Source organism: Gekko japonicus, unplaced genomic scaffold (genome assembly GCF_001447785.1).
Source record: "Gekko japonicus isolate JY-2015 unplaced genomic scaffold, Gekko_japonicus_V1.1 scaffold338, whole genome shotgun sequence".
Lineage (NCBI taxonomy): Eukaryota > Metazoa > Chordata > Lepidosauria > Squamata > Gekkonidae > Gekko > Gekko japonicus.
Genome location: NW_015171512.1, coordinates 632,897 through 660,172, shown reverse-complemented (window position 1 = coordinate 660,172; position 27,276 = coordinate 632,897). Strand labels below are relative to the sequence as shown.

The 27,276-nt window shown below is 40.9% G+C and overlaps 1 protein-coding gene across 1 annotated transcript in view; it reads left to right on the top strand.

Moving 5' to 3' along the window:
• The first annotated feature begins 12,630 nt into the window (after positions 1-12,630).
• Positions 12,631-27,276, top strand: part of RAB11FIP2 (RAB11 family interacting protein 2 (class I)) — a 43,605-nt gene continuing 28,959 nt past the window's right edge. Inside the window, exons 1-2 of the mRNA XM_015419357.1 lie at positions 12,631-13,251; positions 26,414-26,856. Of these exons, the coding sequence (XP_015274843.1) occupies positions 12,890-13,251; positions 26,414-26,856 (805 nt within the window). The 5' untranslated portion in view covers positions 12,631-12,889. The remainder of the gene's footprint in view (positions 13,252-26,413; positions 26,857-27,276) is intronic.

Here is a 27,276-nt window from a genome sequence, read left to right as displayed (position 1 = left end):
AAACAAATAGAATCAAAGAAAAACACAGTCTTTCCATGTGATTTATAGTAGACTGTGCTTCTATTATGCTTTATTATTGCACCTTGGCCAATTGATTTATATTATACTTGCTGTTATGCTTATTTGATTTATATTATACTTGCTGTTATGCTTATTTGATCATTATATACTTGCTTATTTGCTTGTTTAGTGGTGTGGGTTTTTTTGCTCCTTGTATTGTACACTGGCTTCCCCCCCCTTTTTTTGAGAGCCTTATGTATGGCAGCAGCACGATTGATCAGCAGTGGCAACACATTACTTCCAGTTTGGCTTGTATTTACTCCCAGTCAAGCCATAAAGTGACACAGCGCTGCTGTGTGGCATTTTCAAGCCAGATGCTCTACAAACAACATAAGAGAATCAACAGAATCCTGGGGTACTCCACATGCCAGTTCTTATGGATCTTACCCCCCCCCATCCTCCACTATTTCCACATCATTTAGGCTGCGTTTGATCATGCCCGGGAACCATACCAGTATAAACTGGGCTTATTACCATATTCCAAAATAAGACAGTACCGCTTAATGGATTTCTGAAATTAAAACACATTCTTTTAAATTACAAATAATAATCAAAGGCCAGAACTTTCTTTCCATCTCCCTGCCCAAATCCATTTTAAACCATCACTGACTTTCAATGGAACTCCTCAAGACTTATGGTAATGTGAATGATGAAAGAATTTAGCCCCAGAGTAGCTATTTATTGGCCTAAGGCCTCAATTAGGGTTTCCCAGTTCAATCTCCAACTAATCTGCCTAAAGCTAATTTATATTCATACTATGAGAACATATCCAAGACTAGTTCCAATAGTTTTGTGAGTGCCAAAGTAAATCCACACAATTCCCACAGCCCTTTCAGTCTTTTAAAATTTGGGATCAGGAAGATGCTTAGCAATCTATCTGGAGCATGTGAAGCACAGAATCCTTATCCTGACAAACAATGGGATAGAATGTACATGTAGCCAGACCACACTTGCCATTTGTATGTAAAAACTCTAGAACTATTTTCCCCCTGTTATTCAGTTGAATTTCCTCATTCAAATTGTCATATATATGGAGCAGGATCTCTGGGAATGTTTGAAGTTGAAAATCCCAATATGGTTCAAAGATGCCATCTTTGCAATTATTTTGTAATTCAGTTAAAGTCAGAAACATTCTCATTAATTTTATATTCTGTTATATTACATGCTGTTACATACTGGCTAACATCCCCTAGATGAAAACAGGGATAGTTTTGTATATTTTAACACCCTTGTTCTCACTCTTGAGGCCAGTGCCTGAATGTGTTCACCCCTGTCTCACAGCACAGTATTAAACATTGCAGAAGAACATTCACCTGCTGTAGACCATACAGGAGTGATTCCCTGTCGAATAGAGAAAATGAAACAGCCTGTGCAATATTTCCAAATAGCGGGCTCTTCTCTCCTTTCCCAGAATCCTCTAGTGAGGATTTTAAACAATAATTGGGCATTTAGATGAGAAGAACTAAACTCAGGAGCCATCTTGGGAGCAAGAATAATGGTCGGCTCTGAGGGCTTCCACTTACTTCTAAAGAGCAGAAATAATTTTGTTCAAATTCAGAGCAATAACTATACTTTCAAATGGGGCATGGCTAGAATCAGATTAGATCCCTAGTATTACAGGACGTGTAACTTGTATGCTGAGCAATGTTATGGGACCTACTTTCCCTTTGATTCATACGTTACTCTGCTTCTTCTTCTGGTACTCACTCGTGATCAGAGGCAGTCCCATAGATACAGAAACAATCACCTTTCTCTCTACCCTACTATTGCTTTGCTGTGTGAAAATACAAATAGTTGTTCTGCTTTGTGTTTTTCTGCCTAGTATTTCAAAATTCTCGCCAAGTGGACTTGTGTTCTTACCTTGTGGTAAGAACAGGGCTGAAGCATCATTTCTCCGGGCTCAGGAGAAATTTGCAACATGCCCTTCACCCTCATGACAGTATCCCATAATCCTATCTTACAAATCATGAAAGGTATGGGGGACCATTTTATTTCTGCAGTGACAGAGTCATGCCATCTCCTAGTAATGGGCCTGGGGTCCAAGCTAAGTTCCACTGAACTTCTAGACCCCAGGAAAGCAGGTTCATTTCCTCCTCCCACTCTAGGATCCTGTGTAAGAGAACAGCTGCTATGGGCCTTCACTTTTATCTGTGGGCGTGTTGGAATCTGACACAATGCAGACATACCAGGGAGACAGGATGGCCCACGGGCCAGCAGCCACCCAACAACCTCCAGCATCATGATGACTGATCTGAACAGTTGCTGCAGTTCCTGATGAGAACCTCATCTGGTTGTGAAAGGAACAAAGCAACCTGCCTGAGAGTTGCAGCAGCTGCTCAGACCAGTCAACTCAACACAGCTTCAGTAGCTGTGGCACGGACAGTCGCTGGATCCTTCAGTGCTGAATCACATCGGTGCAGTGAAATGGCATAGTCATGCTCACAGTTGTGGTCCATTTCAAATCAATGAATTCTTGATCTGGCTCAGTCTACAGCCAAACATTGCTGGCTCATTTTTAATTTTTAAATTTACTTCATTGATATCCTGCCTTTCACCCCCAATGGGGACCCCAGGTGGCTTACATAATCCTCTTCCATTTAATCCTCACAACAACCCTGTGAGATAGGTTAGGCTGAGTTTGTATGACTGGCCCAAGGTCACCCAGCAAGTATCCATGGCAGAGAGGGGACTTGAACCTGGTTCTCCCAGATCCTAGTCTGACTCTCTGACTACCATACCACACTGGCTCTCAGCAAAGATGATATCATTGAAGGGGAGGGTGAGGAAAAAATTACATGCAGGGTGTTTGTGTCTGTTTATGAAACTTTCCATTGTGCACTTTACATATACCAGAGTATTTCAGCAGATTGTAGACTGGGTCAGTATCTGTGTATTCTACTCCTCACAGTACCTCCCTTACATATGACAAATTATATGTTGCAATATAGTTAACTATTTTTTTTCTTTAAAAGCAACGTACAATTTTCCTTTTTGAAATTTGATTTATAGCTTGACCTTTTCAAAGGGCTGAGAGCTAGTATGTTAAAAATAAGGAGAATCTTTGCGCTCATTTACTTGGTTGCCAAACCACTGGATCTGATCCAGTTATGTGCATGCTTAAAAGAGTTTGGCACAATCAGTGCTTTTCTTTGCCATACTGCAGGTTAAGGCTGCAACTTTGCAAACAATGGAATGGGGAAATCCAATTATCCCAACAGCTGTACACAGGAGTATTATTAGGCAAATATTTATTTTAAAACAAATTATTCCACCTTTCTCCCAGCAGGGTTCCAAGGCGGCTTACCAGCTCATTACATAATATGTAAAACAGCAAAAACAGCATATATAAACCGATGTGCTTGTCTTTGCGTACACTTTGCTATACTTTACTCTAAGACAGTAGCAATCCTCAAATGACAAACTCAAAATTCCATAGAAATGAATATATTTTGTTCACATTAATTGGTTTGAGGACTGCAGAAGCATCATTACTGATAGAAGAAAGATATGCTTGTTAAGAGCTATAAATACTGAGACACATATGCAAATTTATATATAATGGGAAATATATGTATTTTATGCACTGTAAACTAAACTGATCCCTTGCTGGTATAAAGAGATTAACAGATGGCTTGAATATGGCCCTGTGTATTTTGATTATGCCCAGATGGAGGGGAGGGGAACAAAACTACTCACATTGAAGTTATTGGATCTCTCCAGTGGAGAGATTTCAATGGCAGCTGGATCAACTCTTGGTGATTACGTGCCAGGATTGCCCCCTCTTACAAACCGAATGAGTTCCTTTGAAAACCATAATGAGCTCCAGCCTCGAAAAAATTCTGAAGAATTATGATCTTTCATCTAAATGATGTTCCTTACAAAACAATTTAATTTTACATAGATAGATCCATCAATTTATTTACAGACTGTATTTTGAGAAACTTTATTTGTTCAGATAGCAAAACAATGGTGAAAGTATGTAATCCTTCATATACATCTACTTAGTTCAGAATATATTTTCTTAATTTCAGCCTTTTCCTAAATGCATGAATACGAAGGCTTCCTCCCCACCGTTTATTATATAGCACATTTCTCAAATGATGCTATAAACTCTTTTTTAGTCTGGGATGCGCTGTTTGTAGAACAGGAAGAAAGAGAAAGAGTCCAATTTGATCACATTTTGGGCAACATAGATTTTCAGTTGTAAAAGCCAATTTAAGGCTCACTTGTGGAAAGTTAGTTGTTCAAAGTAACTGAAGAATATCTTTTTTATTAGATCACTTGGGCTGCGATCACACATACTAAATAATCCACCTACAATCCACTTTCAGTGCACTTTTGAATTTGATTTTGCCAGTTCACACGGTAAAATCCAGTTGGAAAGTGGATTGAAAGTGGATTAAAAATGGATTATTTAGTGTGTGTGATCGCAGCCTTGTCGATGAAAACAGACAACTGTCAGAGTCCCACAACAAACAGGCTCAAAAACGTTCCTTCCAGAAGGATCAAGTTTATTGAGTACAGTAGAAGCAGGTCATCTTTGCATACAGTTTCTGTGTAAAGGCTAACCTCACAGGCAGGAAGGGGGAAGATATATTGTGTTTGAAGCAAGACCCTCTGATGGGAGCAAGCCAATCAGAGGTGCAAGCCTTGCACACTCAAAGTAACAACTACAAGTTCCCAAGGAGGCGAAAGTGCGAAGCATCAAGGTCAGGCTACCAGATAAGGCACAATGAGAAAGTGCAAGTTAACATTCCAGGACAATAAGATGATCACTCTACCAACTCCCTTCCCCCACCAACATGGCAGCATAGCTGACAACAACCCAAATGATCTTTTCAACTTTATCCATATTTTCTTCAGACAAAACTTACCAGTACAAATACAAAGAAAAAAATGGAGTCTATTCCCTTTACATTGTTTTAAAAGGACATTTGCAACCTTTATTATTTATTTTAAAATGTATATGCCACGTTTCCAGAGAGCTACCTGAGGTGACTTACAAGTAATAGAACAAAGTCATTAAAAACAAGCATTAAAACTAGATCAATACTATCAAAACACATTCAATAAAAACAGGTTAGTACCATTAAAACAAGCCAGAGTATAACAAAAGCATAAAACGTGCACATTGAGCAACCTCGACTGAGGTAGGTTAAATTACCCTTGGGCCAGAAGAAGACCATAGAAAGGATAAAACCCCTTTGTTTAAAGCTGGGGTGAAAAAGAATGTTTTAGCATGGTGATCAAAATAAAGTTAAGTAGGAGCCAGGTGAGTCTCACAGGGGAGGGCATTCTAAAGGTGAGATGCCACCACTAAAAAAGCCATGTCTCTTTATGTTACTCTGAATAAAGTCTAGGTCAACTGAAGCTGGAACCCCCTTTTTACTCTTTACATATTAACAATTGCTACTTTATGAAGGACCATATTCCTAGGCTGCGATCACACACACTAAATAATCCATTTTCAATGCATTTTCCAACTGGATTTGCTAATGGCAAATTTCTGGTAGAAAATCCACTAATCACTACTGCAATGTTTGATTAATGGAATTCACTATTATCAGAGTGTGTGATTTAATTGGTAGTTCTAATGTTTGAACTCTAAAACCCAAAGGAGGTAAAATGAACCCTTATTGTAACAGTTAAGGAGCTTTGACTAAGAGGTATACTGTTACTTTGTGATGAAAAATGTCTGTTGCTGTGGAATAATCAGTTCAGAGTTCATTGCTTTGATGAGCTATGTCTCAATGAATAAGTTGGAACCTTTGGCCATGTAAGACTGCTGCTACTGAAAGACAGGACACCCTACAAATATGTAGGGGGTGGATTGCTTTCCTTGTTCTTTACATAGGAAGGAATACTGTAGGAGAAGTCAAGCCTGATCAGTCTGTCTTGATATAGATAAATGCATTAGAAGTGTGCATATAAGGTAATCCATGATAAAGCAAATCCCAAATCAATAGAATTTGTTAGCATGCAGACATACAAACTGGGTTCCACATTTGGTTGTTGTTTTTTCCCTCTCCCAAAACTAGAGCCCAGCTTCCCTCTATGTTTGCTACCCTTTTGGCGGTCAAGCAGCCTAGGAAGTCAAGTGCTGGACTGGTGGTCGGCTTTGCCCTTCCCCCCTTGCTTCAGACAAGTTTTTCCTAAAACACCAAATGCATATTCAATAATTAAGTATACATCCCCCTCTGAATAAATTTTGTAAAGTGTTTGGATATTATTTTTGGGTGAAAGGGGGAAGAGGGTTAGTGACCTCACAGCTCCTTCTCAAGTTGTAATTTGGCACAGCAGCTTCTTTTCTTGTGAAACAGAAAGAATGGCTATTCTCTGAGTTTAGACTAGGGAAGAAAGTGGTGCACCCTACATTGCAGTAAGTATATTTTCACAATAGGCTTACCACGAAGATTATATATATCTAGTAGTACCTTTCGGTACTTCATCATCAATGCTTTTCTTTTTTTCATCAATACTGAAATTGCATGAATCGAAAGAACATGCCTCTTAAATGGCTATAAAGAGGCAACTTCTTTAGCAGCTCAGGGCCCTGAATTTCAAGGGGGAAAACGTTGAAGAAATAATTCATGCTTGCTGAGCGGCAGGGCTATATTTGCTAGAGAACAAATGTGTTTTAGTCCTGTATAATTAGGGTGCATAATGCTAAAAGAGCTAGAACTTCACACTGCCAGACAATCTTAGGATCTCCTGGCTATACCACACACAATGCCATACAATGATGATGATGATGATGTCAGGACAATTTTGAAATGTCTGGCAGTGTGTAGCTCTTTACTTGTGAGAATCTGATGTACGAATCTGTATTCTCACAAGGTATTATTTACCTGCCCATTAAGGTCTAGGGGGAAAAAAATTACCCTCAGGTGAAAAATGCTGTGGTCTCCCCCTCTCCACCTCCTGTAGCATTTTAAGTAGCTTTTATACTTAAAGGTATGTTATTAAACATGCCTTGTTCTAAAGGTTTTTTCTGATCTGGTGTAGTGGCTGCTTTTTTCTGCGGCAGGCACCCTACATTTTTGTTGATCAAAAGACATATTCTGTTATATAGTTTACATTTGTCAACATTGCTCTGGACTCTGAAAGACATACATGACAACAGGGACCCCAACAGAGTTCTTTAAGATGTGTCTAACTCTCGCCAGTTGATTTTTTCATTTCTTGTGCTTGATGACTGTTAAACATAAAAATACATGGATTTTTGGCCGTGCTGGAGTAGTAAAATAAAGGTAAAGGTTCCTGTGCTCGAAAGCCAGTCGAATCCGACTCTAGGATTGTAGTGCTCATCTCTGTTTCAAAGCCAAAGAGCCAGCACTGTCCGAAGATGTTTCCGTGGTCATGTGGCCAGCATGACTAAACACCAAGGCGCACGGAACGCTGTTACCTTCCCACTGAAGTGGTACCTATTTATCTACTTGCAATTTCTTGCTTCGAACTGCTAGGTTGGCAGGAGCTGGAACTAGAGACGAGAGCTCACTCCATCATGTAGCACCCGGGTCTCGAACTGCTGAACTACTGACCTTCCACAGCCTGCAGTTCAGCATCTTAACCACTTGAGCCACCGCAGCTGGAGTAGTAGCTGAGATTAATAAATTAGTTGAGGTTAAAAAGTAGGGTCTTCATTCAACAGCCTGTAGAAAAAGAGTAGAAGAGAAGAGGAGATTGGATTTATACCCTGCTTTTCATTACCCAAAGGTGTCTCAGAGCGGCTTACAAACTCCTTCCCCTTCCCCTCCCCACAACAGACACCCTGTGAGGTAGGTGGGGCTGAGAGAGCTCTGACAGAAACTGCTCTTTTTCAAGAACAGCTCTTATCAGAACTACGGCTTGCCCAAAGTCATCCAGCCAGGTGCAAGTGCAGGAGTGGGGAATCAAACCCGGTTCTCCCAGATTAGAGTCCGCGCACAACCACCACTACACCAAACTGGCTCTAGTAGTATTTGTCTAGTTTTCTAGTCTAACTTCATGTAGTTTCTTACTAGTTTCCCTAAAACATACCCACACCATGAAGTACTGCTTCTTCAGGGAAAGCATTACTGTAACCCAAAACTGTGATTAACGTTGATTACATCTACTAACTGCTTTCCTCAGAGCAGCCAGATAATGTTAACCAGCCAGGGATTTTAAGAACTCAAAACTGTTTTTTATTATTGATCTGACCAGCTACAGCTGGCATCCACCCTGTATTCAGCTTGAAAGTTTGCTTGATTTTCCTCTTGTCTTGCTCCCTCCATCACTTTCAAAGAAGTACACTTGGATCTTTAACACCTTATCCCTCAGTGGCAATCCCTTTAGGTCCTGGTGGCAACTATCCTCTGTTCTGCATATACTGTAAATGATGAAGTTAGTAGGGGGAAGAAAAAAGAGGAGGGAAACTGCTTAAAATGGCCACAGTCAGCGAATTAAAACTACAACCCTATTCCCAATATAAAGAGTGCCCTCTTGTACATTTCATGTACACTTATAGTGCAGTCCTAAGCAGAGTCACAGTCTTCTAAGTCCATAAAAGTCCCCAGACTGTAATTTGCTCAGGACAGCTAGATTTGAGTCCAGTAACACCTTAGAGGTCAACAAGATTTTCAGGGCATGAGACTGCAAGACTCAAAGTTCCCTTTGTCAGATCTTGTTGGTCTCTAAGGTGCTAGCTGTTCCACTGCAGACCAACCTGGCTACCCTCTGAAAATGTGCTTCAGATGGTACTGTTAACCAATTAGAGGCATTTTAATCTATTAAACTGTGGCCCCAATTGACTGGGCAGTTTTTTTTTTAAATGGTAACTATTTTTTAATGCAAGTACTTAAAAATCCATAGGAGGTCAGTTACAGGAAAGACCCTCTCTGTTTTAAACAGTTATTTCCTCACACAAAGTAGTGTTTGTTGGTACCAGAGATGATAGTTGAGGTTATAACATCAGAAGTTACCTGGAGATAGATGTTATATAAATCCAGTTCCTTAGAAGTCAAAGACATGGATTAATTCCAGCACAAATAGCTGAAACCATGTTTTTTATGGTATTGTTTAAGAACAAGGATATAAGCTGTAATAATGGCGACGAGAGCAGAGCCGGGTGCTAGAGGCTCCGCTTGGCAACAGTGATCCATGCGATGGTCACCTCGAGATTGGATTACTGTAATGCCCTCTGCATGGGGCTGCCCTTGTCGCAAATCTGGAAGCTGCAGCTGGTGCAAAACGCCAGAATGGAAGCAGACCAACAGAACTACTGAATATTGCCATTTCTAGCACTTTAATACTGTCAGTTTTAACATTGTTTATAGTATTGTATGACTCATTTAAATTGGTATTCATTGTGATGAATGTGTCTTATGTATTATGAAGTTTTATCTTGTTGAAAGCCGCTCTGAGCCAGCCTAGGCCAGAATGGGTGGGATAGAAATTAATAAAATCAATCAATCAATAAATAAAATAGTAGTTTTGTGTTGTAAAAATCGTATGAATTCATGGGATCAGTTCCATGTTTTTATACTTTGGCATTGGCACAAATAGGGTTGCCAAGTCTGGGTTGGAAAATACCTGGAGACTTTGGGGGTGGAGCCAGGAGAGGGCGTGGTTTGGGGAGGGGAGGGGCCTCAGTATAGTACAATGCCATGGAGTCCACCCTTCAAAGCAGCCATTTTCTCCAGGGGAGCTGATCTCTGTCGGCTGGGGATCAGTGGTAAAAGCGGGAGATCCCCAGGCCCCACCTGGAGGCTGGCAACCCTAGGCACAAAGCACTGAGTCCATTTTTTTTAAAACTGTACAATCTGCAGACATAAATGCAATATGTAATGTTCTAATGCATCCTGTGGGACTCCATGCAAAAATCATGAGGTTCTGTACCTTGGGTCCATATTTTTGTACTATGATGCTTCCAAAAAAAAACAACAACCAGAGGATCTGGGTTCATCGTGGTTCTGTCTATGGATGTTTGTATGTGATTTTACAGTGGATTTCACTAGTCTGATGTAAAAGTCAATAGGATTCAAAATGATCTGTGCCTCATACCCATGTTTTTGCCCTACCATGGTGTCATGAAGTGCTGGATCCGTGATTTTTAACATGTTTTGTGCACCTGGTATTCTTTGAATTGATAATGGATTTTTGAGACGTGTACATAAAAATCATATTGATCCATTCCTTGGATACTTTTTTTAAACCACAACCAGCATTAGGGAGCCTTAGATCATGGCTTTTAGGAACAGCATGTTGATCCGTGATGTGACTAGGATTACCTGCTCTAGCCAGGGAAATACCTGGAGATTTTGGGGGTGGAGCCTGGCAAGGGTAGGGTGGTGGGGGAGAGACCACCTTAGCAGGGTACAATGCCATAGAATCCACTCTCCAAAGTAGCCATTTCCTCCAGAGAAACTGATCTCTGTTGCCTGGATATCAACTGTAATAGCAGATCTCCAGGCTGCACCTGGAGGTTGGTAACCCTAGATTTGGTGGCGGAATGGGGCGGTCTATATGAAAAAGTTAGAGAAATCCACTGTTTTCCCTCTAGAAGCATGTTCACTGGGCGTCACTAATTTCCATACAACTGGCTTCCGAGTGACAGCACTGTTACTTGACTCCCCTAATTTCCCAGGGATTTACTTCCCTTATAACTTGCACCTTCGCCTTAGGTGTGCCTAAGTGGGCAGAACTGTATACTTCCGGCAAATGCATACGCTGAAGCTTGCTTTTGTTGTTGTTGTTTAGTCACACAGTCGAGTCTGACTCTTCGAGACCCCATGGATCATCTCCCGCCAGGCCCTCCTGTCTTCCGCCGTCCTCTGAAGTTGGCTCAATTTCATGTTCGTTGCATCGATGACACTGTCTAACCATCTCATCCTTTGCCGTCCCTGTCTTCTTTGACCTTCAATCTTTCCCAGCATCAGGGTCTTCTCCAGTGCGTGCTCCCTTCTCATTTGGTGGCCAAAGTATTTGAGCTTCAGTTTCATTATCTGGCCTTCCAGAGAACAGTCAGGGTTGATTTCTTTTAGGATTGACTGATTTGATCTTCTTGCAGTCCAAGGGACTCTCAAGAGTCTGCTCCAGCACCATAGTTCAAAAGAATCTATTCTTCGGCGCTCGGCCTTCCTTATAGTCCAACTCTCGCAGCCATACATGACTACTGGGAATACCATTGCTTTGACCATGCGGACTTTTGTTGGCAGGGTGATGTCTCTACTTTTTATCATGCTGTTTAGGTTTGCCATCGTTTAAACTCAAACCCAGCCCTAACCATTGGTGAGCAAGTCCTATGGAAATCAACTGAACAGATTTCCAACGAAGTCTGTATTAAAGAAGGCTGTTAGTGCTCAATCTGTCCGTGATTAGTTATGTGCACAACGTAAAAAGAGCTGCGGCTGTTCTTCAGATTAGGGGAAGGGGTTTAGTACCAAGACGCACTTTTATTCGCGACCCTGAAACCCCGCTTCACCATCCCTTGCTTGCGCGTGGCTGTTTCCCCCCACCAGTGCGTGTCTGGCGGGTCCATTATTCTCAACAGGCTTTCGCTTCCCCCGGCCACAGCATTCTTCTGTTTTCTCTCCAGAGCCCCCAGGTAGACCCGCTTCAAAGGCCGGCGATGCCAGTGGTGGGCTGGGCTGGGCTGGCTCGGACAAGAAGCTCCGCGGCGGCTGGGAAAGGGAAGGGAACCCTGCCCTCCGCCCTCTGACCGCCCAAGGAAGGAGGCGGCGCCGCTCGCTCGCTCCCACTCAGCAGCGCCGGCTCAGGCAACATGGGGAATGCGGAAGTGGAAGCTCCGGCCCGGCAGCTCCGGTTCCCGTCGTATCCATGGGAAGCGGCGGCGGCGGCGGGGCAGCGCTGAGAGACCCCATCTGCGGCGCGCCCTCGTTCTGCAGGCCCGGCGGAAGGCGACCGCGCTGGCTTGTTTAACGCCGCAGCAGAGGGCAGGAGGCGACGCAGTTTCCCCTCTCACTCTCTGTTGGTCTCCCAACTGTTTTAGTGAGGCAACCAGGGAAGTCTCAGGGTGAAGGGAGGCCTGGTGGTGGTGGTGGTGGGGAGGGTTATCTAAGGAGCAGCTCCCTTCTCTCTCTCTCCCCCCCCCCCCATGGACGGAGCCATTTTACCCCGTTCGCTGTTTTCTTGCCCCTCCCCACCCGCTGGAATGAAATCTAGGGCGCCTGGTGCATCATTGCTTCCGATAACGTGGGGAAGCTCCGTGGGTGTTTGCCAGTAAAGGAGTATCACTTAAAGGTTTTATTCGCCCCCCGCCCCAGGCTGAGCAGGGGAGTAGAAGTTATGCTCACAGAGAGGGAGTTAACCTGAAAAGAGTGTGGAAGAACCGAAGGGTGGAAAGGACTGACAGGGTTGTGATAGAAAAGAAGAATCAGTGTGTGGATGGCAGGCTACAGTAGATTAACAAATCTGGGCCCAGTGTTAAACCTTTGGTTAAGGAATAGTTGAGAGGTTTGCACATCAAGGATCCGTAAGACTTTGAAGTGCACCTCTAAAGTAGTAAGACTTGTGCGTGGGCTTTATCACTGGCCCCCCGCCCCAGGCTGAGCAGGGGAGTAGAAGTTATGCTCACAGAGAGGGAGTTAACCTGAAAAGAGTGTGGAAGAACCGAAGGGTGGAAAGGACTGACAGGGTTGTGATAGAAAAGAAGAATCAGTGAAAAATGGACCAGTGTGTGGATGGCAGGCTAAAGTAGATTAAGAAATCTGGGCCCAGTGTTAAACCCTTGGTTAAGGAATAGTTGAGAGGTTTGCACATACCGGTATCAAGGATCCGTAAGGCTTTGAAGTGCACCTCTAAAGTAGTAAGGCTTGTGCCTGGGCTTTATCACTATTGCTTGAACCCCATGTCGGAGACTATGTTGGCAGAACAAACCCAGAAGTGGTTCCCTACTCATGTGCAGGTCACGGTCCTTCAGGCCAAAGGCTTAAAGCCAAAGGGCAAAGGCGGTACTAATGATACATACACGATCATACAACTGGGAAAGGAGAAGTACTCCACCTCAGTGGCAGAGAAGACCCTGGACCCTGTGTGGAAAGAAGAGGCCTCATTTGAATTACCCGGATTGCTGATGGAAGGAAATTCAGAAAAATACATTCTCTGCTTGATAGTCATGCACAGGTCTCTTGTTGGCCTTGATAAATTTCTGGGACAAGTGGCAATAAATCTAAATGATATCTTTGAAGACAAGCTAAGAAGAAAAACAGAGTAAGTGTTGTTTTTCTTATACTGGAAATCTAAGGTGAAACTTAAAAAAAAAAATCTCACAGCCTTACTCTAATGCACCACAAGCTGTCTGAAAATTCGAAAGTATAGACTTACAAGGAGAGCAAAATAAGTTATGTTGGTATTCCAAAATCGTAGATGAGAGCTCACCAGGGAATAATTGAGTGTATGAGTTTCTAGGCTGTTACAGGATAGTTGGTGTCAAGTAGTGGCTAAGAGAATGAGCTGGGATCTGGGATGTTGCCAATTTATATCTCATCTTTGCCAACACATTCACTAGGTAGCCTTAGGGAAAGCCATTTTCTTATGACATCCTCCTTCTACAAACAGGAACAATAGCCTCCCGTACAAGGCTACAGGTAGAGTGCTTCGAACACTGGAAGTGCTATAAAAAGCTAAATGTTACTAGTCATTTCATCCTTATTGGTGGTCTCCTGGTCCACAGAGCATGAAGTGGTGTGCACTCTAGGATTCTGAGTTAGCACATCCACAGACAGTTTATTGGTGATGTATAGTCAGGTATAAAAGGCCACATGACCACGGAAATGCCTTTGCACAGCGCTGGCTCTTTGGCTTGGAAACGGTGATGAGCACCGCATCCCTAGAGTCGGATTCAACTGGCTTTCGAAAGCCAGTCGAGTCCGACTCTAGGGTTGCGGTGCTCATCTCCGTTTCAAAGCCGAAGAGCCAGTGCTGTCCGAAGACATTTCCGTGGTCGTGTGACCAGCATGACTAGATGCCGAGGCGCACGAACGCTGTTACCTTCCCACCGAAGTGGTACCTATTTATCTACTTGCAATTTCTTGCTTTCGAACTGCTAGGTTGGCAGGAGCTGGGGCCAGAGACGGGAGCTCACTTCAGCAACTCGGGTCTCGAACTGTTGAACTACTGACCTTCCACAGCCTGCAGTTCAGTGTCTTAACCACTTGAGCCACCGCAGCTCCTACCTTTACCTAGTCATGTATAATAGCTACTCCTTCCCAAATGGTAGATGATTGTGGAATATATGGATTTCTAGGCTGTCAGAAATGACATTCCCGTAATCAGAAATGATAATGCAAAGCAATCTTATGGGAATGTCGTTTCTGATTCCATAGCAGGAAAATAATATGAAGGACTAATTGCTGAACAAAGAAACTTCTTTTGTAGTGCCACTTTCGTTAAATGTTTGTATAATGTTTACAAAGTTTTATAGCAGTAGTTTTAGTGAAACTATCTTTTAAAACAGCAATCCACATAGGCCTCCTTCTTGGGTGTGTAGACTTCTTATGCCTTCTGATATCTGTATCAAATTTACCTGCTATTCTAGTGTTCAAATGCCATAGAGTGTGTGAATTCATGTATGTGATATTTCAAGGAATTAATCTAATGAAATAATATGTAATGTTTCATACATTATAGGGGTGTAATAAATAAGTATTTTGAGATCTCATTCCATCCTAATAATTAATTGATTTTTCACTGTTGGCTACCCATGGGCCCAAAATTGCAAAGAACAAGAAGCAGTCAGAATTAATGCCATTTTCAATGTCTGCTTAATGTTAGAGTATGTAACTCTTCTATATGTCTAGCATCATCATTTTTCATGCTTGAACAGTAATGAAAATGTTTATATTTATTAATTAGGAAGCAATTAAGTATGTCCAAAGAAACGAGGTGGAGTTCTGGGCTTTGAGAATGTGAATTGATTGCTTTGGAGAGAAGTATAGGTTTTGAGGAACTAGGCCATAAACTGCGATTTATTTAATTTTAAAATTCAGTGCTGGTAAATCTTAGATCTCTTAAATAGAAGGATTTTCTACCAGGTATTCCACTTTAACTAAGTATTGTTATGCAGATGGATGTAGTGTTTCTGGGGATTGCTCAGTCATTAAGAAGTTTCTTCACGGAACTTTAAATAAAATAGTTAATGCAATAATAATGGAATGGAATGAAATATTCATAAATGGAGGGTAGTGTAAAATGATGTGCATAATAAAGCAAATGGGAATTGTTGCAAAAACCAGACCACTTCATTAGGGGGAAGTGTTGCTATTCTTGTATTGTGAAGTGGCAACATTTTCGGATGCATTTTATAAACATGTTGAAAAGCACTGATAAGTAAACCGCTGCGCTGGAAAAGCTTTTTTCCTGTATAAAACCAAAGTCTTGTGACACGTTAAAGATTAACACTTTTTTTTTTTTGTATTTTGCTTCAACAGACCCTTCTGCTTTTTCATGTATTACTACTTTCCTGTTCTGCTCCTAGTTTTCACTCTAGCCCCATTTAAAATTGAAACAATAGGGATTTTTCCAAAGATTTGAGTGTCCATCCCATTACATTAGTTATTCACTAGAGGAACAAGAATCATTCTTACTGCTAGAATTCTCATGAAAAAGGTACTTTATAGTTTCGCTGAAAACTAGAGAGACTGAAAACTCTTCATATTGGCTGGTGTGTTTATGATATCACTGGTCTGTTTACATTCTTTCAGTTAAGATGCTGGCTGATTAGCTCAGTTTTTACTTTTTCTAAAGTCACTTTGTCAGACTTTAAGGCGAGAACACCGCAGTCTTTAGATGGATTTAGATGTGTTCATCATCTGCAGTTATTGTTGGACTCTCGTAGTCTCTCCTTCCTGATAGATCTTACGTCATTACAAAATTTGGACTAGACAAAGGAGAGGTTTAGTGACTAAATGGCTAGGTAGCAGGGGGCATGGAGGAACTCTGGCCACTTCCATTCTGTCATTTTTGTCACTCGTTTGTCTCTATTGCTTTGGGTATCCCCCCTCCACATGTCCTTTGCTTCCTCTGGGACTACTAGAGAGTGCAAAACACATTAAGGGGGGAAAACCCTGACGCAATAGGGACAAATGAGTGGCAAAAATGACAGTGCAGAAGTCACCTCTCACCCTCTGTACATCTATCACTTCCTTGGGTACCCTAGGGAAGGGATGGGTAGATGAAGAGAAGGGGGTAAGAACGTAGGATTTGAATGAAAGGGGGCATGAAATATGTGTAGCTTGCTTGGATTTTGGGGTCTTGGTGCTCTGCCTTTTTGAGAGGGAATCCCCCTTGGTTTGGGGCCCTAGGAGGTACGATTTGAGCAGTAGAGGTTCTCCTGGATTGTTATGTTGATGAGCAAATTGGAGCTTCTTCAACTTGTTACTTCCGTCTTGGGGTGTCATCCTTATTCTGGGGCATTTCATTTAGAATCTAAAATAGGTACCAGACATATTTGAGGTGATGCTTGACTTGGCTGTGATTTTCCCAATTAAAATGAAGGTGTATTCTGTCCTGAGAATTATCCATGCTCTTTAATCCTGTTTCTGAGGATAGTCTGGAGTGAGTCTTAGGGAAAGGAATGTGATCTGTATGTGCTCAGGGCAAGGGCCTGTTCTTAATTCAGTGCACATATACTAGGATTTAGCACTGATATCATAAACCAGGTCATCCTCTTTCATGGCATTGATCAAGGGGTTTAAGTGTCTGGGATTTTATTTTGCCTCTCCAGATTTCATTGTGGTCTCATTGTCATACTAAGTACTTTACCAGTGCTCACAGAAGCCATAACTTCCATTGTGTCAATGTAGCTCTCATGAAAATTTGGTGGAGAGTTTGGTAGAAATGAGAGTTTCAAATGTTTGTGAGCATAAAATATTGGAGAAGCTCATTCAGGATACTTTCCTTGTGTCAGTTGTTTTTGTGATAGCCTGGTTCTTCTCTGACAATGAAAATTATTGCAGCTGCAATAAAAGGTGTGAAAACTGGAACACAATGTATTTAGACCTTTTCACACCTTCCAAGGGCCACACTTCATACTGAACAACAGTGATTTTCTGCTATAAACTTGAAGTAATTCCCTGTCCCAAGAAACTCCATTTAACTCCTTGCAGCACATGTCACTCTTCATAATTATATGGCAGGAGGAAGTGAAAAGCCAAGTGGAATTTGACTGTAACAGTTTACACCCTGCTTATCACTGGCTGCATTAGTGTATGGCTCCTGGCCTAAAACAAGTTAAATCAGTTAAAAATCCCTAGATTATAACAGATCACTACTGCTTGTCTTCTCAGTTTGCCAAATAATGGCTGCTGCCATCATAAGATTTTTTTCTATATAGTGTAGGACAGGAACCCTTATGTTGTTTAGCCTTTAGGAACTTTGGGAATTAACTTTACAAATGAAATCAAGGACTGGTACTTGCATAAATGTGGAATTTACATCACATGTTAAATTGTACATGTGTGGCATATAATCTGAGAATTACAAAGTGTACACATATAGAAAAATCAAGCATACATTTCTTTATTTACGGAATTTATATCCTGCCTTTCTGCCCTCACAAGGGCCACCGAAGCATCTAACAGTTTAAAACATATATGATAAAATTACATTTTAAAACCATTAAAATTAACCCCTCTCCCCAAACACATGTTATAATGATAAAAAACCTATTAAAATAATAAAAAACCATGTTAAATTACATAAAAAATGAAAACATTGATTAGGAAGGAGGAATAATTGAGGAAATGTGAAATGTAACAAAAAAGTATTTACTTGCTGGTGGAAAACAGCAACAGATAGGGCAGACGCATCTTCCTGTGGAGAGTGTTCTGGAGCTTTGCTGTCATAACTGAAAGTTCTTCTGGGTTGTCACCTGCCTAATCTCAGAAGGGGGGGGGGGCTCTTGAAGCACCAAAGATGACTGTAGTGGTTGGGCAAATTCATACAGGATTAGGTGGTCCTAAACCAGATAAGATTTTGAAGGTCAAGGCTAGCACCTGGAATTGTGCCTGGAAACAAATTGGAAGCTAGTGTAGATGGACCAAGATTGGAGTGATAGGGTCCCTATAACCCAATCCATTCAGTGTCTTGGCTGCAGCATTCTGTAACAATTGGAAGTTTCCAGACACTTCTCAAAGGCAGCTCCAGTTGAGTACATTGCATTGATCTAATCTAGATGTAACCAAGGCAGGCACCACAGTGGCCAGAACTTTTCTGCCCAGGAAAGGACACAGCTGGCTAAGTAGTCAAAGCTGATAAAAAGCACTCCTGGCCACAGCTGCCACCTGCTTATCCAGCAGTAGGTCTAGGTCCAAGAACACCCCCAAACTACAGACCTATTTCTTCAAGGGTAGTACAGCCCCAGAATGGCTGACACCTTAAATCCCAGGTTGGACATTCTACCACCCACCAGCAGCATTTCCATCTTGTTGGGATTAAGCTTCAGTTTATTAGCCAGCATCCACCCAAAAACTGCCTCTAGACACTGGTTCAAATTTTTTGCAGCGTCCTTGGGATCAGCTGGAAGTGTGAGATAGAGCTGAGGGTTATCTGAATATTGGTGACAGCCCAGCCCAAATCCCCAGATGGCCTCATCCATTGGTTTCATATAGATGTTAAAGAGCATAGGGGACATGGAACCTTGTGGGATGCCATAGGCCAAAGGCCAAGGAGCTGAAGAGCAGTCTGTCAGCACCACTTTCTGAAACCTACCCTCCAGGTAGGACCGGAACCACTGCAGAATGGTGCCTCCTAATCCCAGTCCATGTAGGCTGTCCAGAAGGATACCATTATCAATGGTATCAAAAGCTGCTGAGAGGTGCAGATAATCCATAGAGATGCACTTGTACACTGATTATACTTGCATTCATTTTAATTTGTGAACAGGGCTTGAGTCTTTGTGGAAGAGGTGCTGTATGGTTTCATAAACTAAAAAAGAACAGTTTGCTCCCTCCATGGCCACAGGGAAAGATTGTCCAGTCTAGAGATATGAGAGCCTTTATCTGTGACCAAGCTAAGGACATGTGGCTGTGCTGTGCCTGCCGAGGATGAACTGTGTGCTTTACTAATCAAGGTGGTGGTAGGGAGTGACCTAAAACTTGCTGGTTTTTTCCTGCTCCATTAAAGAGATCTTCTGGCTTTATCAGCAAGATTCAAGAAGCAAGTAGACTTCTGGAAACTCATCAGCTGGTATCTCATTGGAGATGTAAAATATGTCTTTTGAAGACAGTCTGTCTGTTGAATATTGGAAGCTCTTTTTTGTATAGGTGTTTATTGAACAATTAATATGAAATTCCTACTCAGTTGTAAAGAGAGTCAGTGATTTTGATAGTGCAATAGAAGCTGCATGTGAGGATTAAACCTCACGTCTTGCTTCGAAAATACGTGATTTTTACCTTCAGCTAGTAAATCTGCTGCAGGTTGCAGTACTGTTTGTACTGTGGTGTATAAGTATTAAAGCTAATAGCTCATATTTTTCTCCTTTCCTCCTTTTTTGAGAACTTTTAAGAGCATATTTTGTTTTTGAGTGTTCTAAGCTGTTTGCTGTCCACTGTTCATCTCAAGTGCAAGCACTCAAAGTAGCTTTTAACATTTATTTTTCTATCAGTGGTTTTTTTCATTTTTTTTGTTTTAAGAACAAAATGTTTATCCTTCCACCAAAAATCCCAAAACAACAAGAACAACAAAAAACACCTTATGAACCCCAGCAGGGCTACTTGCCTTCCTCTTATGCAGTGACCAACTATTTAATGATCTTCCTCTCTCTTCTTTAAAAAAGCTTAATTCTAAGCAACTTAGAGTAAAAGCTTTGTTGTTCAGCACTTGATTATCTAGAATTCTCGGTTAACCAGTATTAAGGTGAGAGGGCAAGCTCCTCCCCTTCACCTGCCATATCCCTGCATCTTCCAGTCCTCACATGCCTTACTCCCAACCTCTGCAGCCAGCCAGTTTGATGCTTCCGGCCACTACTGGCCATTGCTGTCTAACATCATCCTCAGGATCTTCCTTGGCTTGCATTCTGGCTTGAGTTGTCAGGAGCTGGTTCTGCTGGGCAGCTGGCTCTCTGGTTTTCCTGCTGCATCGGACAGTTCCATGTCTCGGGGGAGGAATGGTCCCAACCAGATGTGTAGGCTGTTGTCTTGGTTTCTAATGGGGTGGGATTCATTTGCTAAGAATTCCTGGGCAGGGCAGAACAATAAGCTTGAGTATCTGTAACAAAAGATTAACTGTCAACCCCCCATTCACCATTGCAGCAAAGCTGCCTTTCCCTTTCCTTGTGTTAAGATGTGAAATTAACCCTGTGCAGAATTTGGGGATGTATGTGTGGTGGCATTGTCATTACAGCTGCCTGTCCAGAACTACCTGGGTTTCATGTTCACATGGAGACTTACATGTATACAGCCCAAGTTGCCTTAGTTGAGATGTGACAAATAAATTTTAGTTTGTTCATGACAAGAATGCATCTAGTTGCCATACTTCTATCCCCTCCCCCCGCACAGAGATTGAAAATGGAAGTCTTCAACTAACTTTAGTTAGTAGTGATGACTGGATGTGGGCATCACCATTGATAGAGGTTTGTTTCCTTCTTAGTAACTGGGACTGATTTCCCACAAGCGCTGCTCCGTGCTCGCTCTTCCCTTTTGCCCCATGGTACGTGTCAATTTCACACAAGCTGCTGCGCGGCCGCATTTTGCCCCACAGCTTTGCGTGATTTTCAATTCTTTGCGTCTATTCAATCCTGTTTTTTAAAGATTGAGTAGATGCAGGGAAAATTGCGCAAAGCTGTGGGGCAAAATGTGGCCGCGCAGCAGCTTGTGTGAAATTGACACATACCATCGGGGGAAAGGGGAAGAGCGAGCACGGAGCAGCACTTGTGGGAAATCGGTCTGGGATTCTTAACCAGGGTTAAATCCAGAAATGCCATGATAAATTAGAATTATTTCAAAGCTTCCATCATCTTTCTCTGTGTGTTGTATGAAGGGAGAGGGGATGAGTGTACGTGTAGGCCTACACTGCTCAGTCAGTCTTCATGTTAGTCTTTGTATCTGTGGGCTCCCTGTGCAAATGTGAAAATCCAATATGTAAGAGAACATGGAGAGTTGGAAGCAGAATAGGGCAATCCTGACTTATTTATTTAGGGAATGTATATACAGACTCTCCAGAATCCTGCTTAAGGTGAAATCTGAGACCTTTGCATAGAGCTTCAGTTTAGTAGCATGGTATCTGGACTAACAGGAGCTGCGGTGGCTCAAGTGGTTAAGACGCTGAACTGCAGGCTGTGGAAGGTCAGTAGTTCAGCAGTTTGAGACCCGGGTTGTCGCATGACGGAGTGAGCTCCCGTCTCTAGTTCCAGCTCCTGCCAACCTACCAGTTCGAAAGCAAGAAATTGCAAGTAGATAAATAGGTACCACTTCGGTGGGAAGGTAACAGCGCTCTGTGCACCTTGGTGTTTAGTCATGCCGGCCACATGACCACGGAAACGTCTTTGGACAGCGCTGGCTCTTCGGCTTTGAAACTGAGATGAGCACCGCAACCCTCAGCTGCTGTCCTTTATACAGTTTATATCTCTGGTATCTGGCATTACATTTTATGGCACACATAGTTCAGCCCAGCAAAGTGACATTTATGTCACATCTGGTCCTCATAAGAAATGAGTTTGACACCTCTTGATATCGACATTAGTAAAAAATGTAAGAATTCCATAGTTCAGGAAAACAAGAATCGGAAACATTTTGTCATCCTCCCTCTGCAAGCCTAGTGGATTAGTATGCAGCATATTGCTTTTAAATACCACTGGCATTTGGATGTGTATGTGGGGCCTCTGAACAACCAAAATTTCTGGTATATGGAGTCCAGTAGTAATTATTTATATGGAAGTTAAGAGTGCATTGCTGTTCTGGGCCCATGGGCCCATAATTCTAAATACAAATGTTGGATGCCTGGCATGCGTAATTTTTATTTCTTTCAAAACAGCTAATAATTTTCTTATTAAATTGAGGGGGGGTGTTAGCTTTCAAATGCATTTAGCAGATCTGGAGCATTATATCCAAAGAGACTTTGTAACATTGATGTGACCATAACTGTACTTATTTGGGGGGATAAATGAGATCCAAGTATTTGATGAAGTGTCTTTATTGGTAATATTTCTAGTTTTTAATATATTTAATAGCTTCCTCCGTCCAACACAGCTGTACATATGGTGTTCTAAGAGACAGACTTCAGAGTCACTGGAGTATTACAAAAAAGATATTTAATATTCTGCACAATGCTGAACCTTGTCAGCAATTCCCTAGTGCGTTTTTTCCCCCTTCTAAGAAAAATGAAGGCTACCAGCTGATCTAGAATTCCTAGGAAGATTTCTGACCAAGCAACATGCAGGGTTTTCTTTTTATCAGGGAGAAGTATGGTTGCTAGCCCATTGTGGCTTTAATAGTGTATTAGACTACAGACTAATAACCTCTTGCATGTAGCACTTTTAAGTTTCTTTTGGTTGCACCTTTGAACAGCATATGCCTTTAAAATAATCTGAGTGTTAAAGTTTCTTCAAGCTGTGGTATTATGAAGGGGCCCCTCTTGTATTGAATATTTTACTGTCTTCATTCTGGCACAAGATTTAAGCAGCTAAAACAATGGTTAATATAACTCGGCATATAAATATTTTTATTACTATTATTCAGAATTTTTTCCCTTTCATGAGTGTGAAAAATCATTAGGTTTTTTTTAAAAACACTAGTTCAGGTTAGGTGCAGGTGGTGGTCATCAAGGTTTCATTTACAGCCCCTGTGTTGTTGCACCAGAAATACCATAGTTACTCATATTCCATTTTCCTTGGTTAGATGTTCCTGAGTATGGAGTATAAAGGTGGCATAGAGCCTATTCACTAGTTACTTACTTTTTATGTGTTGAATACATAATTTCCTTCCCCCTCAATACAGTGAGAACTAAGGGGTAAACCAGACTGTATAATGATTGGTTGAATGTATCTTCCTCACTAACCAATCTGTACTTAGAAATAATGGGAGGGAGGTGATGTAGCTCCAAGATCACATTTCACATAGTGCAGACTGGTTCACCTCTTGTAGTTTATTCCCCTGTGATTGGGAGGGGGGGGGGTGCTCAGGAGACTGAAACTCAGACAAGATTGACATTTTTAATTGGAAAGTAAGACTTGCCATTTGGGCCAATAGCATTGGTTAGCATGTCATTTGGTATTTAATTTGGATCATTGTTACAGAAGAGACAATCCAAAATGTAGAATTACGAAATCTTTTTAAAAAACCCAACATTTTCTATTTATTTTCTTACCCACCATATTTTGGAAATGCTCCAATTTTAATTATCAAAATTGAGCACTGATGTTATCATACCTGTGTTGTAGGAAGCCATAATAGAAACATTAGTCTTAGTTATTCTTGTTTTCACAATGTAACTAGAGTAATATGGTCTCTTAGCATATATTTTAAGTACAACCCCCATGCTAATGTTGCTTATATTTGCAAAAGCATCTTTTTGAAGAAATGTTGGTTCATACACTATACTTCCATTAGATCTTGTACTGACTTTAGAATTTTAGTTTTGATTCTAATATGTACAAAAAATTTAAAATAAAAACTTGTAAACAAGTGGATTTGTGTACTTCTGGTATTGCTCAAATCAACATCTTTTAAAATTACCTTTGCACTCTTTTTAAAACAGTAGTACTGTTATGGATCATACAAGATACAGCATTCCAAATATCACTTGTCCACTAGCTTCTGTTTTAAGTTTTTATAATTTGGAAATGATTTGTTGAATTTATTTCATATTCAGTTTCACTATAAAGAATTAACTTTAAATGTTTGCAGTCTTTTTGTTGTAAATCTTTTGGAAGCCCCACCCAATTTTTAAGATTCAGATTTTATTATATTTACCTCATTTTGAAAAATATGCTGGTGAATGTTACAAAAATATTGGCATAATATAAACACAGCTCCAGAGTCTGAATATTGTTTTCATTAACTCTGAAAATGACTTGGCAAGAGAAATGTGGAGAGTTTGTGTACTTGGGTATAATCTGCAACTTCTGTTACTAGTATTGACCATCCCTGTTGCCCAATTTATGCCCATACTTTGTCTGTGGCCCGTTTTGTATATGTACTTTACCTCGGATATATAGTTATGTTACAACGCTTCTGATTTTTCGTTCTGCAACTCATTTTCTCCATGCTGGGTCAGAGTTGAATTTTTTGGGTTTTTTTTGCATTCCCCCCCAGAGCACTTATAGGACAATTTTATTTTCAAGCCCATTGCAAGTTGGCTTGATTCTGTGTGCGAAATGCTTCATTTGTTATTTTTTGCAGCAGTGATCTATGCCCCCTTTGAGCATCCTCTTCTGTATCCAGACCCCCTTCTACCTTTTCCATCCACCTTCTCCTTCCCCCCCCCTCTCTGGCACACAGTATTTTTTTTTGGGGGGGGGTTATAATGGATACTAGCAATAGTCCGTTAATGATAGCGAAGCACTATTATTTTAGATGATCGTACATGTGATGGTGTGTTTATGTGTTATTTGAAAGGCAACCATTCACCCCTTGACCATTTTAATTATTCTTATTCTGAGTTTGGATTATTTTTATTATTTTCCTGTAAATTCTTAGTCCACTCCCCAAGTCCCCACGTCAGTTGTGATATGTTCAAAATGTTCTTACTTTATTGACAGTTCGCTAATTTCTTCAGCAGCAATTTCATGTCTCCCCTCCCCCCTTTTCCCACCTTTGGTTTTAGTAATCCCATTCATCCCAGGTTTCCCTTTCTGTCCCCTTCACCCAGGGTGATATGTAAGTAGGGGAATTTTCCCCCACATTAATTTGCTGCATATATCACTCTTATTTGTGTTCGTTGCAATGGACTTTCATTGGTGTGTTACTCAAAATGGCGCAGGATAACATGATCAGTGGCCATGTTGTAGTGGCCTTTTAAAAAAAGACATGTGATGTGCTGGGTGATCAGTCTCAATTTAGTGCTAGTGCACAGTATCACTAGAGTGCCTGTGCAAATGGGAAGGCAATGTAATGGCAGCAATGACATCACTGATACCTAGCACCCTCAAATTTTAAAACTGGATTATGACCCAGTGTGAATAGAAAAACAACAAATTTAAAGCAGGAAATATTATGGAAAAAGGGACAAGGTGCAGAATGCTCAATTCTAAGCTGATTCCAAAACTTGGAGATCAACCACACAGAAGATTGGGAGTAGGGTCAGTATGAGGAATAGGCCTGTGTCTCCTTCAGTCTTAGGAAGCCACAGAAGGGTATTCCTGTATTGCTTACGTATACGGTCATGACTGCAGCGTTTGAGGGTTTTTGCCACAAAGGTGGATTTGCTTGTTTTATTGCACACAAAACCTTGGCTGCTTTCTTATTTGAACAAATATATATTGATTTGTGTTACCATGCAATTGTTTCTGGTGGAATTTATGTTGTAGGGGCATTTTGCACGTCTCTTGATTGTTTTGTCTTGAGTAGTATTTATAGATGTCACAATATAATATTGTTTACATCAGTAGTAGTATGTTATTAGTCTGATTATATCTAATACCTCTTTGTAGCTTTGTCTAGTTATCTATGATCACCACTTCTCCCCTTTCTGCTTTCTTAATTGAAACCAGCTGTCATAAATGCTTGAAGGTGTATGTACTTTTGTAGCTAGAAATATTGTAAACAACAACAAGCAAATGCTTATTTCTGTTGGTCCAGTACATTGTAATAATGTACTAGAACTGGAAATAAGTTTAGCATGTAATAGTTCAAGGCTGAAACATATCTCCTTGCCAAATTATTTTCCTGATACTCTTCCCCATTTACGAAGCACACCTTGTCTAATAAAAAACATTTGTTGTCCCAATGCATTTTGTTCAGCTTCAGTTAGTCAGGAAGTTTATTACTTAGGTTTGGAAAAACTCCTATACACTGATTTGATTTCTAATCCTTGTTTTAAGTTGATAACTAAAAGTGTCCTTTCAAGAGCCTTCTGTTGGTTTTCTGCCTAAAAAAGGCCACTGCTTATAGCTCTACTTCTACGATATTCTTGAAAATCAGCACAGGTTTTCTTGGAATTATTTTGTAAACATGAACCTACAGGAATGGTTTCACTTTGCCATTGAGGGTGATAGGAAATCCTTGAGCCTACAATGTGGGGAGGGTGAGGAGTCTAACAAAATAAATAAACTAAATAAAACTCATCCAAAACCATTGAGATGTAAAGATTGTTTTAATTTCATGTTATTGTTTTAATTTCTTGTTATTGTTAAATGAAATTTTAAGCTGCAGTTTTAAAAAGTAGAATATTTGGTACAGTGCAACATAGTTGACCGTATGCCATCTTCTCTTTTAAGGTGGTTTAGCCTAGAATCTAAACAAGGAAAAAGAACTAAAGACAGAGGAGAGATAAAAGTCAATATTCAGTTTATGAGGAACAACATGACAGCAAGTATGTTTGATCTCTCAATGAAGGACAAAACTAAATCTCCTTTTGCTAAACTAAAGGACAAAATGAAGGGACGCAAGACTGATGGGACCCTTTTGGATACATCCTCTGCGATCATTCCAAGCACTCACACTCCAGAAACAAGTGCTGTAACTTCTCTTAGTGAAATACAGTTAAAATCAAAACCAAAAAAGCCTTTTCTTTTGGGACCTCAACGACTATCATCAGCTCATTCAATGTCTGATTTGACTGGACCTCAAGTGTCTTCAGAAAAAATTAAATCAGGCACAGTTGGGAATCCATACCTCTTCAGACATCAGCTGGAGTCTGTTGGTTCTGTGGATGAAGGTGGTGAGTAAAAATTTGTTTTTAAGCATTGGATATTGTTGGACACCCATATCTGCTATTAATTTATATACTTCTGTACCAACTCTGAGAGTATTCCTGAGCAGAAATCAAATTAAATGTTTAAAATCCAATAGTAATAATGATAATATAATATAAAAACAATATTTTAAAAATATACAAAGTTTTGATACAAGAAATGTTTTGATCCTGTGCTGCAAAGACATTATATTTGAGTTTTTGCAGACTCCTTATTGCTTCCCACCCCAGCACCGGCTGACTTCTACAATGATAATCTGTGCATGATGAAAGTGGCAGGTACTGTTGATAGCTAACCATTGCATATGGAGAGTTGGGGCACTTCCAGTTTAGTACAGTGGATTACGATGGTATTCTGATCACTGTACCCCCCCCCCCCCCCGACCA